General features: G+C 51.0%; 2 protein-coding genes across 2 annotated transcripts in view; both read left to right on the top strand.

The window, feature by feature from the left end:
* HYDIN (HYDIN axonemal central pair apparatus protein) overlaps positions 1-8066 on the top strand; it is a 59443-nt gene extending 51377 nt beyond the window's left edge. Inside the window, exons 13-16 of the mRNA XM_029965490.1 lie at positions 1536-1684; positions 3537-3775; positions 6938-7184; positions 7932-8066. Coding sequence (XP_029821350.1) covers positions 1536-1684; positions 3537-3775; positions 6938-7184; positions 7932-8066 — 770 coding nt within the window. The remainder of the gene's footprint in view (positions 1-1535; positions 1685-3536; positions 3776-6937; positions 7185-7931) is intronic.
* A 155-nt stretch (positions 8067-8221) lies between these two features.
* VAC14 (VAC14 component of PIKFYVE complex) overlaps positions 8222-18349 on the top strand; it is a 68137-nt gene continuing 58009 nt past the window's right edge. Inside the window, exon 1 of the mRNA XM_029965489.1 lies at positions 8222-8658. Coding sequence (XP_029821349.1) covers positions 8222-8658 — 437 coding nt within the window. The remainder of the gene's footprint in view (positions 8659-18349) is intronic.

Here is an 18349-nt window from a genome sequence, read left to right as displayed (position 1 = left end):
AGTCCTTGTCCCAGGAGGGCCCAGGGGATGGGACTGCAAGAGGAGGGAGCTTAAGTCATGTACCAGCCTGTAGCTGCTCTGGGCACATGCAAGGACACCACTTACCCTTCTGACCTTTAGTGTGGGGTGTTAATTAGTGCTGTGAGGGCACTTCATTGTCCACAACCAGGTCTTCAGAGCCACGGGCTTCTTCTTCCCTACCAAACATGCAGCTCTGCTGACAGAGCCGTGGCTGAGCACCCAGAGCATCGTCGCCATTGAAATGCAGATTCCAGTTCTCCAGCTCAGGCTCACAAAAGGCTTTTTACCGAGATGATCTACAGCTTAAATGTGAAATCAATTGTGGATTGATTGAAGGGCCATTATCATTCTGCAACCAGGATGCCTCTGTGTTTTCATGCTGTTTATGGGCTTTTTAAGAAAACTCATTACTTTTCCCGAGCTGCTTCCTCCCCTCCCTGCATCACCACTGAGCCACTTCTTAGTTTCCTTTTCAATAAATGAAACAACAAGAAAGGCACCAGGTAGGAATATGGTTCTGTAATAGGAGATTCATCCTGCTTAATCTGATTTTATTCCCAAGGCCTCTTCAGCTGAAGGCAGCTGTTGTATCTTTGCTTCTTTTAACTGTGCTGCTGACTGTTGTCTGCATCTGGTGACCTCGGTCTCATTTGGAATTGTGACATCTGTGTTGGTCCTTTTTGTGCCCCTCCTGCCTCCCTGCTGGAGTCACTGCTGGAGCTGGGCAGTGCTCACTGTTGATGGGCACAGAGAAGCTCTTGGCTGTGCCTGCAGTTGGTTTTTCCTCCCCCTCTGTGTTCAAAGGACACTTGGTAAGCAGGCCCTGGGAGATGTGTCCTCCCCACAGAGCTGGCCAGCCAAGACAGATGTCCAGTGCAGAGCAGGTTGTGGGCTGGTGTCCTGGCTCTGCAGGACATCCCCACCAGATGTGGCTGTATCCCTGGCTTTCCATTATGAAATGCAAGTCTCAGAGCTAAAGTGGTGTAAACTCTTTTGGGCAGCAATCACAGCCAGTGTGCAGCAGGAGATGGTGTCCCTGTTTGTTGGTAAACTGCATTAGAGTGCTTTGCATCATTTTCCAGTTCCCAGTTCCATCCTCCCTTTGTTTTACTGTAGCTTCTCCTCAATGACAACTCACTGCTTTTACATCTTGAAAACATGGGAGTGTAGGCAGAGTTAACAGGGAGTTTTACAGCCTGAATTTTGAGAGTAAATCCTTGGTTTGGGTGCACACTCATCAGTGAGAAATACCTGGTGCTGGTTTGGGGCAGGGGAGAGAGCTCCTCCTCCCTGTTAGAGACACTCTGTTCAGCAGGGCTAAGAGGGGCATTTCCAAGCAGCAATCTGGGGGCAGCAGCAAAGGGAACTAAGTGACCATTAATTCCTGGCTGAGCTGCTCAATGAGCTGCAGTTCAGATAACAAAGAGCCAAACTCCAAGCTCAGTTTTATCCTACTGGGACATTCACACCAGGAATCAGGAGATGATTGGTGCCCATATTGTGTCATTTTCCAGGCTTTCCTCGCACCTTGTCCTGCCGCCTGACCAACACCTCCCTGATGCCCATGGCCTTCACCCTCCACATTCCTGGGGAGAGCCCAGCCTCACCAGCTCAGACCAGACATCCAGGAACACTCACTCATCCTGGAGAAAGGGAGCTCAGGGTCTCACAAAGCCAATGGAATTTACCATAACGCCCTGCAGAGGGACCATCTGCTCCCAGGCATTCCAGGATATCCAGGTATGGGAAGAGTCCAGCCATACACACTTCAGCAGGTGGGGCTGAAGCTTCACTGATGTGTGGGAGGGCTTTGGCACTGCCAGCTTTGAGTATGGTGTGAGTAAGAGATCTGCACTGGGGTGAGGCCTCTTTTAGCTGGGTTGCTCGGGATGTTCCTGAAGGAGCACAGTTTTGTTTCCAAAATCACAAGCTGAAATCATATGGTCAAGTACAGAAGCCATTTGTGTGTTTTTGAGAGGAATTTCTCTGATGGAAAGCAGCAGAGGAAGGATGAGGACAGAAGGTGGCTGTTAGAGGGAGGGATGTCATTGTATAAATCAGTTTGCTTTTCTTCCCTGTCTCATTTCTCCTCTCCCAGGGAGCAGAATGAGTTGTATTCCCTGTGGGGATCTCCAGTGGGGACAGAAAACACTCTGCAGCCATGAACTGCCCAGCACCTGCTGGGCCACACTTTGCCCTCAGCTTCCTGCTGTAAAGCTGACACAGCTCTGGAACTGGGCACATGCTGTTCATTCTGTTCAAGTCAACAGATTTCCTCTGCATTTATGTCATTGTAGTCAGGTGAAAAATTGATCCCTTAATTTGAATAAAGTGGTGAGTAGAGCATTAGTCTGATGTTGCTGGAGGGGGGATCTATGAGAGGCTTGAAAACAGGCTTGGGAGGAGGTTTGTTCTCCAGGATGAGTGGGTTGAACTTCTGGAGCTGGTTAAACCCAGCCCTGACACAGTGGACTTGTACATGTGGATAAAGCATCAGGTGTGTGAGAGTTCAGGCTCAATCTCCTGCATCAAGGAGGAGGGAGGTGAATTTTCCTCTTGCTGCTTTTCCAGATGTTTGGGGGATAAATGTAACCAGGGAAGCTTTCTCTGACTCCACAATGAAATTCTGCCTTCCAGCTCTGCAGAGATAAAACCACCTCAGATGGGTGGTCCTGGCCTGTCAGTGATGGGTTTTCATGCTCATACCAGGCCCTGACCTGCAGAGCTGTGTCAGCACAGCTGTCCCAGTGTAAGGCCTTCCCTCCCTCCCCCAGGCAGCTTCCAGCTCTCTTGCCCCATCCATAGAGGGAGGTCCATGAGAAACCAGAGGACAAGAGTGCTTGGGAAGGCTGGGCCATGCCCACAGGACACACACACACTGTGCAGTTTTCTTTCTGCTTACTGCTTTCCTGCCCTGCTATAGCCATGCAGAGCTGACTTTTCCAAAGCAGAGGGCACTGGGACACCTCCCTGCAGCCGATGATCAATGGGAAAAAAGGGCTTCAGTCCTTCAGGGACTGCTGAGAAGCACTGAGAGCCTCCTGGGAAAGAAGACTTTAGTGTTGGGGTTTTGTTCAGCTGGTTTTGCAGAGTTATCCTTTGGGCTCTCAGCAATATCCTCCAGCTGTGTGGCTGCTGTGGTGGGATTGGAGCAGTCCTGGCTTCCTCTGGCCTTGAGCCTCTGTGCCAACCCAGCTCTGTTGTCAGGAAGCCAGGAAAGTAGCTTCCCTTGGCATGGACTCCAAAGAGAGACTGGAGGAGGAATAACCTTCTCCTGAGGAGAAACATCCCTTGGGTTGAGCAAAACTGGGTTAATTGAGTGAATCTGTTAAAGGAGGGTAAAATACAGGTTGTATAAGCTCTTGGAGAGTTGCTGTTGCCAAACACTTAGATTTAAGTAAATTAAACCTTTATGGTTTTTACCCTCCTCTCTTTAGTCCTTCCATTTCCTGCACCCCACAGCAGTCCAGGGTCCATGGTTTCCATCCCAAGTTCGTGCTTGGTTTGTCTTACAGGCTGGCACGTGCTCACACTGGAGGATTGAACCCAGTAAGGGAGTGATCCCCCCCGAGAGCGAGGTGTCTCTGACTGTCACAGCAAACCTCGATGACACGGGGAAATTTGAGGACAAGGTGAAGCTGTTCATTGAGAACAGTGAAGTGAACATCATCCCTGTGCAGGCTGTGGGCGTTGGCACCACGATTGTCACTGACAAACCTTTCTCTCTGGAGCTCAACTTTAAGCCCCACTTCAGGTAGGATCTCTCAGCTCACGCTTCTCCCATGGGCTCAGCAAGGAGCAGTTTTGCTGGAGTCCTTCAGGCTGGATCTTCTTCAGAGCACAAGGTCCCAGCTCTGATTCCTTTAGAAACATGTGATGGCCAGTTGAGAGTTTTTAGATACCCTCAAAAGCCACCAAAGTGGAAGCCAGTTGCTAAATTGTCGCTGAATTGTCTTTAGTTCTGATACTTTTATTTCCTCACTTTATCAAGTAACGATTCGGAGGAAAACAGCAGGTCCCAGCAGCCTCTGGCTGGAAAACGCTACATTACCAGTATAAACAGATTTCTCTCTGCAATAACGTTGCTTGCTTTTCCGTTCCCTATGGAGCATCATCTCACAGCAGCGCAAAAACCTTGGCAGTGGCTTCCTGGCAGCTCCTCGACTAAATGAATGGTGTGGTTTTATTTCCCCTCTGCCCGGGAATCCGGGAGGAGCAGCAGAATTTCTCTGCCCTGTGATACCCCTCCAATTGTTCTTCCCCAGCTCCCCTGCAGGGCTGGGCTTTATTAGACACAGTGGCTCTTCCCTCGTTTGTTCTGCCTGCTCCCTTCTCTCCTCCACAGCGGAAACCTGAGGCACAGACCAGCAAAGGTGGCTGCAGGACCAGCTCCAAAAAGGACAGGAAAAGTCCAGTGAGGGAGGTTGGGTGGGATACACTGGGAGTGTGAATTCACAGAGCTGAGCTTGCAGGAGGGGCTTCACTCATCCTAATGGCTTTGTCAGAAACCAGACACATTCTTGTAAACAGGAGAAAAAGAAGCCTTTTCAAAGTGCTGTTTGCCTTGTGCTGGAGAGCTCTTGGGACGGGAAGAATAGTCTCCTCAATGTGCCTGTTCTTTTCCCAATACCCAAATTTTGGGGTAGAAAGAGCAGGTTAATCCCACCTTAGGCATTTAGGATAGATTTCGAGGGGTTAAATATGCACCCACCAGCCATCCACCCAAGCAGGGGCATTGCAGGGAGATGGGTGCTAATCCACATGTCCTGTGCTCTGTGCAGCCACAAACTGGCTACAAAACAGAGGTGTGACTGGTGTTATCATCCTCTGCCCCCTTCCCATCTGTGCCTGCAGGCCTGGTTTGGGGTTGTTGCTGGTGCTGTCAGCTCAGAGCTACCACCCAGTGAGATGAGATGGGACCCAGGGAACAGCTCCAATGAGTTGGGTGTTCCCAGAGCCACAAATTCTGCATCTACCCAGAGCTTCTCCAGGCTTTCATCTGTTGCTGTCCCCAACATAAACTGTTTCATACTAAGCTTGCACACCTCATTTGTTAAGAGCCTGTTTCAGAGGGAGTTTCTCCCATGCCATCCCTCCTGTGTTTGTGTGGAGCTGCTGGCAGCAGACCTGTGCCTTGCCAGCCACATAATCCGTGCCTTTCAAAAAAACCAATAACTTTTCCAGGAACAATTTGTTTGCTGGCCATGCTCAGATTTATTGAGAGTAAAATAATGGCTCCAGACTAGCCTGCAGTTAGTGTTTCTTTCCATGAGGGAATCAATTTCCATTGAACATTCATTTTGTTTTCTGTCTAGCCAGTCATCTCGTCTCGTCACTCCACTCCCTCAGTAGCTAGACCTGGTCTTGCTGCCATCTTCATACTGGGGAAACTTCTGTTGATCCCATGTTCCCACAGTGCATTTCTCTTCCTAAAACAACAGACCCAGCTACACCATTCAGGCAAAAGATGATCTGTTGGGAGTGATGAGGGTCGGATGCTCTCCAAGACCTGGGGGGTTGAGGGGGATAGCATGGGTGCCAGGGCAGGAGCCCCAGCAGGAAGGCAAGTGGTGCCCAGATCACCAGATGAGTCTCTGTACCCTGCAGATCCCCAGTAGCATCCCCAGAGGATGCTGCCACCTGAGGCAGCACCTCGCCAGGGAAAGGTGAAACAGCAGCAAATCTGTTCCTCCCTCTGCTTGCAGCTGGGACTGGCCAGCTCGGTGTCTGGTACAGTGAGACCCTGGAAAAACCCTCAGAGTGTTAAGCAGCAAAGGCTGCTGATGCTCTGAGATGAGGCAGCAACTGAGAAGATCCTTTTCATGAATGTGGTGGGGAAAAAAAAGTGGTTTTCCCTCTGGAGTTAAAAAAATGGTAACCCCCGAGGGGGTGGTGGTGTCTCCTGATGTTGACCCAATCAGTGCCCCTGCAAAATTTAAATGTATCACAGCAGACTGGAAAAGAAGGATGATGATGTAGCTGGAGGAGAAGTGGCCATGTTTTAGACCACAAGGAGAGAGAGAGGGGCCAGGAGCCCCGCTGGGGGCTTCAGAAACTCGGAAACAGTGTTAAACTGGACCAGGTACTGTAGTTAAGGGCTGGGGGAAGTTTTCTTGCTGTGAGTGGACGGCCAGAGATACTGAGAGCAGTGGTGGAGCAGCAGTGAAGGAAGAACTGTGGCAGAAGGCCAAGAAGGTAAGAAGCAAGCAGCAAAGACAGCACTGCAGCTAAGCAGAGAGACACAGGGATGTCTGATGGAGAGAGAGAGAGAGAGAGGACTAAGCTCAACAAAGACAGTTTTGGGGTAAGACTGAATTGAATCTCCCCAAAACCCCTTTGAGACCCCTCCTGGGAGGAGGGGGTGGACTTCTCCTTGATGGAAGTCCTAAAATGCAACATGCACCAGAGAGAGGAGCTGAGAAGCTCGGAGTTGTCCTGGAAGCTGGACTGGGACGGCCAAATGGAATGTGGGGGAAGTGGCCTTCTGGACTTTTATTGGAGGGAAAAGAGATTTGATCCAATGTAAATACTGCTTTAACATAGGAGGAGAGATAGTTAGGATTGTGTATATAATGTATTATAATATTTATTTGTGTAATAATTGTAGTATAATTCCCTTCCCCCCATATTGAGTCTTGTGTTGTGTCTGGAAAACCCCCCTCACACTGGAGCGAGTTGTGGGAGGGGGGCTTGGACTTGGAAATTAGATTTTTAGGGGTCTCAAACCATGACAATGAAGCTTTTCCTAGCTGTACACACAGAGAGCAGCTGCTGGGTGGTGATGAACTTCGGGCCAGCCAAGGCCTGGCTGAAGCTTTGAGCTCGAGTGGCCTTTTTGATGGAAGTTTTATAGCTGAGTGTGCAGTCAGGGAGCTCCATCAGGGTGCTGCTGATGCCACCTCTGCTTCTCTTCCAGCCTCACTCCCTGCTGTTACCAGTTCAAAATAACAAACAAAGGGCGACACACCCATCAGCTGTTCTGGACCACAGAAGGGTTCAGCATCGTTCAGCAGCGTCGTGCCTCCGGTACCACCAAGGACAAAAGCACTTCCCAGGTCCCCAAACCTGCCAGCCCCGTGTTCAAGCTGCAGCCGCCGCAGATGGAGCTGGTGCCGGGCCAGACCAAGGACATGGTGCTGGAAGGCTTCTCCAGCACCCCCCAGGTGAGGTCCCACCAAGGGCTGAGCCTTTCCCATCAGATCCCCTCCACTGGGGCTTCTCCTGCAGCCCCTTGACATTTGCCTGGGAGAAGGAGCAAGTGCCTTCAAGAAACCGTTTTAAGGCCACAAGTTTCCATGGCAGCACCAGTTGCTTTCCTTGCTGGCCACCATCAGTTGCTAAGGCTTTTTTGTGTTTCCATAGCTACCAAAACCCAGTGCTGATCCCAAAATATAGGCTGAAGGAAATATTGGTCCTTCAGGGCAAACAGGAGGTTACCAGTGTCGTGTGCTGAGGCAGAAAGAAAGGGCAGAGAAAAAAAAGTTACACTTGGACTGAGAGCCCAGGCAGAAGGCAAATGAAACAAATGCCAAGTGCCTTATCTGGGGAAAGCAGGGAGTAAAACAAAAGTCCTGTGAAGGGAGGGAGTGTCTGGGAGCAGCATCGCTTGTCCTCTGCAGACAAACGTGGGCAGAGGGCTGGTCTAACCCTGAGTCCTGGAGGAGGAAAACCAACACTGGGTCAGCTCTAATGATCAGTGTGATGTCCATCCACGTGGCAAACTGTTCCCAGAGATCATTATAATTGGCAGCTTGACTTTTGTCAATATTTCCATAACTGCTCCCCAGTCTCTCAGCCAGCCCTGGTGTCCCAAGGGCAGCCAGGTCTTGCAGCACCCTTGGAAAGCAGCTCAGAGGGGCAGATTTTAGCAGGGCCTTGGGGTGTTCTCCTCCCTGGACCTTTCTTTCCAGGGGAAGTACAACTCTGCAGAGAAGCTGCCAGCTAACCCTGGTGTGCATCCCCTGGTCCCAGGACCACTGGGCACAGATGTGGAAGTGAATGTGAAATGTATCTGCACGAAAGTCCTGCTGAGACTGGTGTTCTGAAAGGTGTTTTAATGGGTTGCCTCAGTGGTAGCTTGAGAAAGACTCGATTAATCACCAGAAGTGGGACTGTCCCTGTTCAGTTCTGAGCCCAAGGTTTTGCTGAAAAGGGAAAAAGGTTCTAGAAAGGAAACAGAGTGACCAGGGAACTGGTGAGGATGTCTTGCCTGGAAATCCAAAAGGGCATCTGTGAGCTCAGCGTGGTTGCCTGGCTCCTGCAGTCAGAGCCAAGACCCTGGAAGTGGGTTTCCACCTTCCTTGGGTCTGAAGAGCTTCACAGTCTCTTCATCTCCTTGCAGCCCATAAAACTAGACAAAGGGGAGGAACGTCACATCCAATTTAACCCGGCTTATGAAAAGGATTTGAATAGCTGGGTAGCAGAGAAGACACTGAACGTGGAGTTCATGGAGCATCCCCATGAGGAGCAGATCACCATTCGGGGAGAAGTCCACTTCCCAAACCTCCATATCCTGCCCAAGGCCCTGGACTTTGGCTACCTCATAAATGGCACTGAACAAGTGGATTGTGTGGCAATGACCAATTGCAGCCCAATCCCTGTCCACTACCACTGGTCCTTCCAGGTGAACACCATAAGGTAGGTGCTCCTTTGCTTGGAGCTCTTCTTCCTGGGGTCCTGTTTGTGCTTTGCAAGGACCGAGGATGTTTGCCTGGGATCTGACAAAGTACTTTTGAGATTTCCTTGTGGAAATAACAACAACCAGCCGTGGTCAGGGTGGATGCTCAGGGAATAGGTGTTCTCCACCAGTTTCATGCTGATGTAGCCCCCACACTGGTTTTCCCTGGAAATGAAAGCTGCTTTCTCAGACCTCTGTGGCCTGAGGCAAAGACCACCTTGGTGAAGGGAGTTTTCAGCTGTTAAACCACACCTACCCTTCACAAACCAGCTCTTTGGTGTTTGACAGTGATCAGCAGGTTCTGCTGGGGCTCTAGGGGTGGCTGTAGCTGTTGGTGGGAGCACTTGTCTGAACATCCCTGGGAAGCAGGGCCACCCAGGGCTGGGCTGGGCTTTCCAAGCCCAAGTGCAATCCTGCAGTAGTGCTGGGGCACATCTGTAAACACATTTCTGGCAGTTCCTCCTGCTCTGACCTGTGCAGAGTGCAGAAGTCTGGTCTGGGCAGTTTTTATTAGAGAAGCAAACGGTTCTTCCATAACGCCCCAGGAAACTGAGCCCAGTTAACCACTGGGCATTGAAGTGCTGCAGTTGCAAAGAATAGAGCTCATCCAGAAACAGTTTTGTTTAGGGAACTGGGACCTGGCTCAGAGGAGATGACCTCTTGGGAGTTGGAAACTAGCTGTGGTTTTGAGGAGGGCTTGGGGAAGAAGCCCTGGGCACTGAGGCAGCCCATTCCCCAAGTCCCAACAGGTTTTTCGTGTGGCCCTTCTTGGTGCACAGCACCATCACAAGCAGACCCTGGAACACAGAAGAAAATCTGCAAAAGCAGATGGTGGGAGGTGGAGAAAGAAAGAGGGGCAGGGCTGTAAACTCTGTTTCGAGGCCCCTGTCATCTTCTGGCAAATTAGATTAGGGTTTAATTACAAGCTAAAGGGGAAATCTAATTTTGATGCTAGAACAATGCACATATTTTATAATAACAGAGAAACAAGCACATTCCAGCAAAGCCCACGAGGAATTAATTTCCTCTGAGGCCACTTGTTGGCTGCTTGCCTGTTTCTCTTTACTCCTATTTTTTTAGAACCAATTTAGGTTTTTGGAAATGGGAATGCTGAATCAGTTTCCAGCTTTTAATCGCCCCATCTCCCACTAAATTGGCTTTGCTGGACCTGAGCCTTTAGGCACTTACTCTTCCAGCTGATGCTGAGTCACCCAACTCTGCTTGAGTTGGTGGCAGCTGAGGGTCCCAAGCATCTGGCAGGAGAGCAGCCTCTGCTCCAAAGGGTTTGGCATGGCCCCTTTGCTGGCTCTTTAGCCCTGTTCTGCTCTGCATGTTAATTAAGCAGTAATGTATTCTCTCTGGGTCCCTCAGCAGCCACCATGTGATTCTCTGTGGCAGAGCTGGAAGTGAAGATGGTCTCCAAGCTATTAACACCTCAAATTGCTCATTAAGAGCCTGGCAGAAGGGCAGCATGTCAGATATTATTGCTGGTCCACATTAAGCACTGTTGGTGTTCTAAATGTTCAGATCAAACTAACTCGGTCTGACATCGAGGGAATCAAACATCAAGTCTCAGGAAGGTGAGATCAGTAGAATTTAACCATCCATACACATCCAACCTTGCTGGAGCCGAACAGCAGAGGCTCCCAGCAGCCATTTATTTTGGCCAGGAGAGAAAAATGTTGTTTTGCTGCCTGGACAAGGCTGTGCCAGATCCCAGCCTTGGTGCTGACCAAAGAAACCCCAATTCTGTGTTAGAGTGGATGGGTTTTTGCTTTGCTGTTCTTATAACAAGGAAGAAATGGAAAATGCAGGCAGTGAAAAAGAGTGCAAGGCAGAAATGTGACAGCAGTGCTCTGTCAGCCACCGGCAGGGAGAGGCAGGAACAGTGGGAGCATCCATCAGAAATGTGCACATGCCCCTGGGGCTGGGGACACTCAGATGAGTGACAGTCATGCACACACCTTTCTTACCCCCTGGTGCTTTCAGCTCTATGGGGCAGTAGATTTTGGCCTTTGGTAACCCCACAGGTGCTATTTCCCTGTTTAAATCCTGTGGGTAACTCAGAAAAGGGCTGAGTTGTGGTGGAAAGTTGCTGCGTGAAGTTTGGCAGCAGCAGAGCAGTGGTTTGCTGGGTGTAACAGAGGGGTGGCTCTTGGAGCAAGTGCTGGGCAGGGATCACTTCTGGGATGGCCACACACTGCTGCAGACAGCAGAGAGTCTCTGTACTCCTGGGCAGAGACACTGTGGAGCTGAAGCAAGGAAGACCTGGAAATTTGCTACTTGTTCCATTCAGACAGAATGAAAAGGAAGCAAGATGCTCGCCAAGGAGGGGTTTGTCAGCGAGTGTATGTTGTTAGCAAGTCTGTAGTAGACACACAAAGCTGGACATGAGGTGTGGGACGGTGATGCTTCGCCAGGACAAAGGTAGGGGTGGTGATGATTTCCTATTTGCAATGCGTGTGTGAGAGCTTCTTTCTCCTCTACCTTCAGCATGGTGTCACATGCACCTTCCACCTCTGTGCCTCCTCCAGCACAGTGCTGCTCTTTTCCCAGCTGGCAAGTCAGCCAGCCCGCCCCAGGCCTGGGCATGGCACCTTCTGGTGGAGCTCATGGGAGCACCGTGGCACGTTTGAGGCAGGTTCTTCTGCCCACTGTGAGACACCTGGAGGACACTGACTTGGGCACTGGAATAGAGGTTGGAGTTCAGAACAGCTGCATGGGAGTCACTTTAACTGTTACACCTGGGCTTGGGGAGCCTCAGCCTCCTCCTTTGCACGAGGGTGACAGACCCTGAGGGCTCTCATTCCCCTCGGTGGACTGGGGAGCAGCCCCAGGGTGTTGGAGGGGCAGGCTGAGGGCAGGGGAGGTGAAGGAGAAAGAAAGCCTTGCCTGAGGGAAAAGCACTGCACATCCCAAGGTGCTGTCAGGTGGCTGCCCACCTCCCTGGCTTTGTCCTGTGCCCTCAGGACCAACCCTGGGAGATGTCCACGTGTCACCCATGCCCCGAGCAGGCTGTGGGGGGTTGGGTGGGGGTTGCCTTCTGCTTTTAGAGCCAGCCAGCAAATGCTGGCTGGAAGGGGACTTCTTTTAGCTCTGCCAGCACTGCTCAGCTGCAAACCTGGGGCACAGCCAGCTTCTGCCTTTGCTTTCTGCATGTCTTCATTAGCCAAGGCTCCCAGTGGGAGCCCAAGGTCCTGGGCTGGCACTGTGAAGGGTGTCCCTCTCCCTGTCCATCCCGTTCTGGGTGGCTCATGCTTGAATTCCCTCTGGGCAGGAGGCACAGGAGGTTCAAGGCCTGTCTCTGCAAAGCTTTACTGTTTGTGAGACAAAAGGTTGATGTTTCCTTTCGGTTTGTTGGTGGGAACAGCCCTCACTCCACGTGGCAGAGATGAGTAAGGTGACATAATCTTCCAGACCTCATTTCTCTTTAATTTCTCCATCTGTTTCTCACCCTTCATTCTGTTGCTGCTTCCTGCAAGTTGTGCATCAAACAGCTTTCCCAAGGGAAAATCCATCTGAAACCCCAGGCATTGCCCTGCCCAAGAATGCCATTTCTACTGTGGCTGTGCTCTTTCCTGGTGCATCCCTGTCTGCCAGGGTCCAAGGGGGGATGGGGCCGTGACACAGGACGGATGGGTCCGGAGTCAAGGCAGAGGTGCAAATGCAATACTTTTACTGAGATGTGCCCGGGGTGTTATGAGTTCTGGTGGGGAAAGGGCTAGAACATGGGGTGGAGCATGAGACAGACAAAGGGGGTAACAAATCGGGGTAGGGACACAGGCAAAGGGGGAGGAACGTGGGAGGAACCGGGGAAGGAAAGGGCGAATGGGAACTGTCTCCTCTCTGCAGCTTCTTCAGCCCATCAGAGAGGGGAGCGGGGAAGCAGGAGCAGGCAAAACTCGTGGCAAGACCAGGCTGTGCACTGTGCAGTGTGGATACCATGCAGTACACATATTTGAAACCACATAATAGCAGTAAAGTCCATATAACAAAGTCCTGTCAATTGCTGCCTGTCTTTCCCCACGCCTGGAACCGCTCCCATCCTGAATCTTGCTCCTTCACACCTGTCTTCACAGGGTAGGTGAGAAATCTTTAAACTCTTAGGAGAAGGGGCTCAGCCCCTCTTGCTAAATTTGAATCCAGGTGCCAAATCTTCTTATGTTTTTGGCTGTAAGTCTGCACAGGATTTTTTGTGCTGATTCCTTCTAGCCCAAGGGGCTTCCTAGTGCAGAGGGGATGGGGAGCCCAACCTAAAGCTACATCATATCACTAAGAGCATCATCCAGACACTCCTTGAACTCTGACAGGTTGCCATGGATTGTCTTTGCCAACTCAGAGAAGAAGTAGCAGTTGGGTTAAGGTGAAGACTTTGGGATGTCAGGGATGTGTCACCATCCATCTGTATCTCTTGGCTGGGACAGGGAGGCAGCCAGGGGCAGAGAGAGGGGAAACCTTTGGCTGTGTACAGCACAGCAGCTTGGAGAGGACTTCAGCTCCCAGGAAGATTGAATTGGGCTTGGTGAAAAGCAGGGAAGCCCAAAGAGATGCCCACCCCACAGTTAGTAGTGTGGGATGCTGTGAGGAAAGGTTGATTTACTCCCCACTGTGTGCTTCATGTAGCAGAGGGAAGCCAGAATTCCCAGGGGATGAGGGACCCCAGGGGTCCTTCAGGGCCCAGCTGCCATGCCTTGCATTTTCAAGATCGTCTGACCCAATTAGAGCTGCCTTTCCAGTGGCTCTGCTCTCAGGAGTCAGCTTTCTCCTCCGCAGGAAACCTTTCCAGCTGTGAGCTTGCTCTGTGTGTTCCCTCCTCGGTGGTAACTGTCACCTCCCTCCTGTCTCCTGGCCTCCATCACCTGCTCTTGTCCCCAGCAGTCCCTGGTGTCACCTGGACCCAGCCAGTCCTGTCTGGTCACCCCTCTTTTGGTCTCCAGGAGCTCTGTGGGGCTCTGACTGTGAGCACATCCCAGGAGTACGCCTGCCTTGCTCTGGGTAAAGCAGGGGGAAATTACGTTGTACTATGTGAGTGACCTTTAACAGTAACACAGCAGTGATGTTAGCTTGGCTTTTACACTGGGTAAAAGCCCCCCTCAGCCATAATCTGATTTCTGCCAGGCTGAGGATCCCTGCTCCTTCTGAGCAGGGGACGGACGGACGCTCAGCAGGGTGGAGCTTCAGCATCTGTCTGATTAATTTTGGGATGCGATCCTAGGAAGTATATTAAGCTGGAGCTTTTTTTCTGGTTTGTTTTTCATTTTGTGTTCATTATCTGTGTTTCTGCTTTACCTTCTCCTTCCCTTCCCGTGGTGACCCGCTGCAGAATCCCCTCCGAGGGGTGCGCCGGGCTGTGGCTCCGCTGCCTGCCCGGGACGTGGCACGTCAGCGCGGGCCGGTGGAGACACCTTCTGGGGTTCAGCAGAAGTGGTCGAGACGAGCAGGGATGTTTCCTTTCAGGTGAGGACTTCAGGACATGCTCCATCATTTCACCTCCCTCCCTTTCCTGGCTCTGCTCTTGGCCCCGTGGAGGGACAGCGATGCCAGCGGGCAGAGAGGCTGCCAGCCTTGCCATGAGCCTGCCCTCAGGGTTCAGTTTTTGAGCCATCTCCTGCAGCCTTTGCCCTGAGGACAGATTGAGAATCTCTCTCTTCCCATGGCTAGAAGCCTCCTGCTTTCCTGTCTGATGCAAGCAGGAGCAGCCTGCTGCTCTCAGCTGTTTATGCTCAACCAGATATGCTGTTCACCCTTGCAGCCATGCTCTTTGTATTCACAAGTTCTTAGCACTTGTCCCCATGAAAACATCTTAAAGTGGAGAATGTCCAGATCCTGGCCACACAGATGGCTGGAACACATCTCTCCTCCTTTGCTCTTCATTATGGGAGTCACTTCTGCTTGCAGAGCTGATTTTTGAAGTAGCTGGTAAGATTGTTGTTGGTACTGATTGCTTTAAGTAGCACCTCCAAATTACAGCGGTTGGGCTTGTTTAATTTTGAGCAAAGACAAAGACTACAAATTGGATTTACTGTTAGAGGTACTGATTTGTTCAGAGGGACCTTTGGCTGGAGTCTGATGGAGAAGCATTTTTCTGTCTGACAGAGAATCAGGAGCTCACTCAATGCTTTTAAATCCCCTGGCTGCTGTGCAAAGCATAAGGAAGGGGAAGACTTAATGGGTAATGTTCTATCATCTGTAAAATCAGTGCAAGCCAGAGTAACTCCAGCAAAGTCAGTGGAGACTGATTCCAGGGCAACTCGACCAGAGAGGGAAGTACAGCTACTGAAGAATGATCTGCACAAGGACCTGCTGTGCCTTCCTGCAGTGCTGATTGTGGCTGGTCCTGGTCCAGCTTAGGTTGGACCAAAGTGGCTGAGGACCAAAGTGGCCTGCACCTTGCAAAATTGGATGAGCTACATCATGTAGAAATACTCTGGGAGAGGCACGAGCCATGTTAGATGGAGCCTGATGGGCCTCAGACCCTCCTCTGGCTCTTCTTGCTACAGTGATGACACGCTTTGAGGCCTTTGTGTTTCAGCAGGAGCTGAGGACTCAGTGCACCCAAAAAGCAGATCTTGCAAACACCCTCGAGCTGTCCATGGCTTGCTCCAAAGTGCCCTTTCAATCTGCATCTGATTGCCTGGAGGAGAAATTCAAAGGCATCAGAGGGTTCTGTAAACCCATGTAGATGCCTCATAGCATCTAATGGGTGTCCCTGTTTGTGGTCCCTGGGGCCTGGCCAAGGATGCTGCACATGTGGGTGCCGTGCTCTAGTGCCTTCAGCACTGCTGAGTGTCCAGAAGTTGGCTTCAATGATCCTTGTGGATCCTTTTCAACTCAGGATATTCTACGAAACCCTTGCATTTAACGCAGAGGGGTGGTGGCTTCTGGCACACGTCTGTGGTGCTGGCAGGGGCTGCAGGGACCTTGGGCACTGCCATTGCTGCCTTGGGGTGACTGGAGGCTCTCACTACCCCTGAGCTGGCAGGGTAGTGCCATCCCACGTGCATCTCCACATGTGCTTTGCAGAAGCAGTGTGATTCCTCGCTCCTCTATTCTGGGAGGCGGGTGTGGGAGGTGGTGTGAAGCTGTGTCCCGAGCAGGCTCAGAAACCAACACACAGGCTGGGACTTTTTTTTTTTTTTTGGTAACATCTCTGATGCTGGGAGCAGTAGGTGGCACAGGGTTGTCCTGGCCCTTGCAGGAAAGACTCCTCTCTCTCCCTGGTGTCAATCTGCCCATGCTCCCATTTAATCCCTGTGTTAATTCCTGGATGCATTTTGACTCATGAGGAGTGGCTGGGTTGGGTGAGAAGGACCCAGAGGGATTGACACTTTGCTGTCAGTCCCTCCAGCTCCAGACTGACCTGCTTCTCTCAGGAGGCTCCTAGTCTCAGCTCCACAGTGCTGGTGGAAGCACTTCCACAACCCTTTGGCCCCTCTGCTTTGGGATGGGTCCTCTCTGCAGGCAGAGGAGCTGCTCTCTGCCACTTGCCTTCCTCTGCCTTCCAGCCTTGCCTGGAAGTGCTGGAGGATGCTTAGGAAGTCCCAGTGCTCAAAAGAGAAAGAACTATGCAGCACCTGGACTGATGCTGAACATCTTGTTACCTCCCCCTTCTCCTTTTTTGAGACACCAACTTCAGTGCCAGAACGATTTCCTTCCCAGAGATCAGCTTTCAGTGGGCACCTTGGATTTCTTGCCCCCCTTCTTGTGACACTTGCTGTTATTCATTTTGACTTTTCCCCACTGGAACAAGTCCCTTGTGGGCTCTGTGCTGCTCAGCAGCAGGGCTTGTTCATCACAACATCTCCCAGTCCTGGCTCCCAGAGGGCTTCTACTTTAAGAGTGAAAAATGTTGTTCTCTGGGCACCATGGTCCCAGGAAGTTGCCTCAAATCACTCACTAAAACCGAAGGTGGTGGAATAGATAATTTTGGGTCTCTTGGGATCTCTTGGGGGTTATTATGAGCAGAGTCTCTCATCCAGAAACGAAACTCATCCTTAGATAATAAGCTGCAAAGCTAAAGACAGTTATTCTTTGGGGAGCAAGTCATGAAAGGGACTGAAAGCCCAGCTGGGAATAGAGTATCCAGGTTATGTTTGACTGAGCAGGGAATACTTGCAGCTCAGCACACTGACAGGCAGGCACAGCTCGAGTGTGTCCCTCATATGGCTTTAGAAAGACAAGCAGAGTTACCCTGAGCACCTGCTGTGATTTAAAACAGGGAGCGTGACCTGAGTCACCTGGGAGTGTTGGAAAATGTTAACCTCCCTGACACTGTCAGAGAAACATTCCAGAGAAACCTGGGAGAGCTGCAGAGTTTCTGGCACTGGCCCTCAGGGGGGGTGAGGAAGGATCAGCACTTCCAGGGGGGTGCTGTGGGGGCTGTGCTGGCTCATTGCTGGCTGGATCTGCCCCTTCGTGTCTCAGTCTCACCTTTTTGCACGGTTGCTCTGTCTTTTCCTTTCTGCTGTGCTTTTTGCCTCCCCACAAGCTGTTCATCTCTGTCCTCTGCAAGCAGTTGCAGCTGCCTGCACTGCTGCTACCCCAGCATCATCCCGGGGCTGCTCCGAGCATGGACCTGCTCCAGCCTGGTTTTGGAGCAGCTGGATCCAACTGCTTCTGAGCTCACCACCCCAGCACCCACCCAGGGGCTGCGTCCTGGCAGGGAGCAGCTCGTGCAGGTGTCCCTCCCTCCCACTGCAGGTCCCTGATCATAGTTACATTATTTTCCAGGTTCACCTCTTCACCACCTAAATTCGAAGGAGGAGAGAAGCCTCCAGGTGCCACGGGTGAGAAGCTGCCCCCAGAAGGGGGTGAAGGGCTGTGACATCCTCTACCAGCCCTGAGTGTGGCCAGAGCGAGCTCCTGTCTGCCTGCCACGGACGGGGGGAAATAATCAGGATGTCTCCTTGTGTCCCTCAGTCACGAAGAGTAGGATTGGGTGAGTTCTTTAACCAGTAGAACTGTTGTAAATGGGTTTTGAGAAAGTAACGGTGAATGGAATGTTGAGGGCTTTGTAACCAACTTTGTAAGGAGTCAAACTGACTTAATAAAGACCTGTAAAGCCAAGCCTGCATATTAGGTGAAATTACTCCTGCATGCATGGAGTGCTGCTATAAAGTAATACCTGCTTCTCAATACTACACAGGTGTTAAGGAGTTTATTCCCGATTTTCAGGGACAGGACCATATCTAATATCATTGTCTCCTTTTTATTTGCTGCTTCCCAGCAACAAAACCACAAGCTCGCCTTGCTTTCAGCAGTCTCCCAGGATCTGACAGCCCTTGGGTCTCTTGGGGAATGTGGGTGCATTGAATCTCTGGTAAGTTTAAAAAAGAAAAAGAAATCTTAATTTTTAGGGCTCAGACGGGGCACTTTAACTGCACTTTTTTACTGCCATTCTTTACACATGTTCCTTTTTCTAGGGGTGCTGAAGCACACCTGTCTCTTTCTCCAAATTTTTTGTATTTACTCAAAGCCGAATCCAGTTTGTTCTTCATGTGAATCCAACTTGCTCCTCGTGGCCAGTAGGCAGAACTGCTGCCCACTTTAACAAGGAAAAAGCACTCTGAAGTGGCTCATTAATGAGCATCAGATGACTGACTATGAGTGTGGCTTTGAAAACATGAGAGGAAGGGAAAAATTCCCTGAATT

This window comes from Manacus vitellinus, unplaced genomic scaffold, assembly GCF_001715985.3.
Source record: "Manacus vitellinus isolate BGI_N305 unplaced genomic scaffold, ASM171598v3 scaffold_10_pilon, whole genome shotgun sequence".
NCBI lineage: Eukaryota > Metazoa > Chordata > Aves > Passeriformes > Pipridae > Manacus > Manacus vitellinus.
This window is presented reverse-complemented; position numbering and strand designations above follow the sequence as displayed.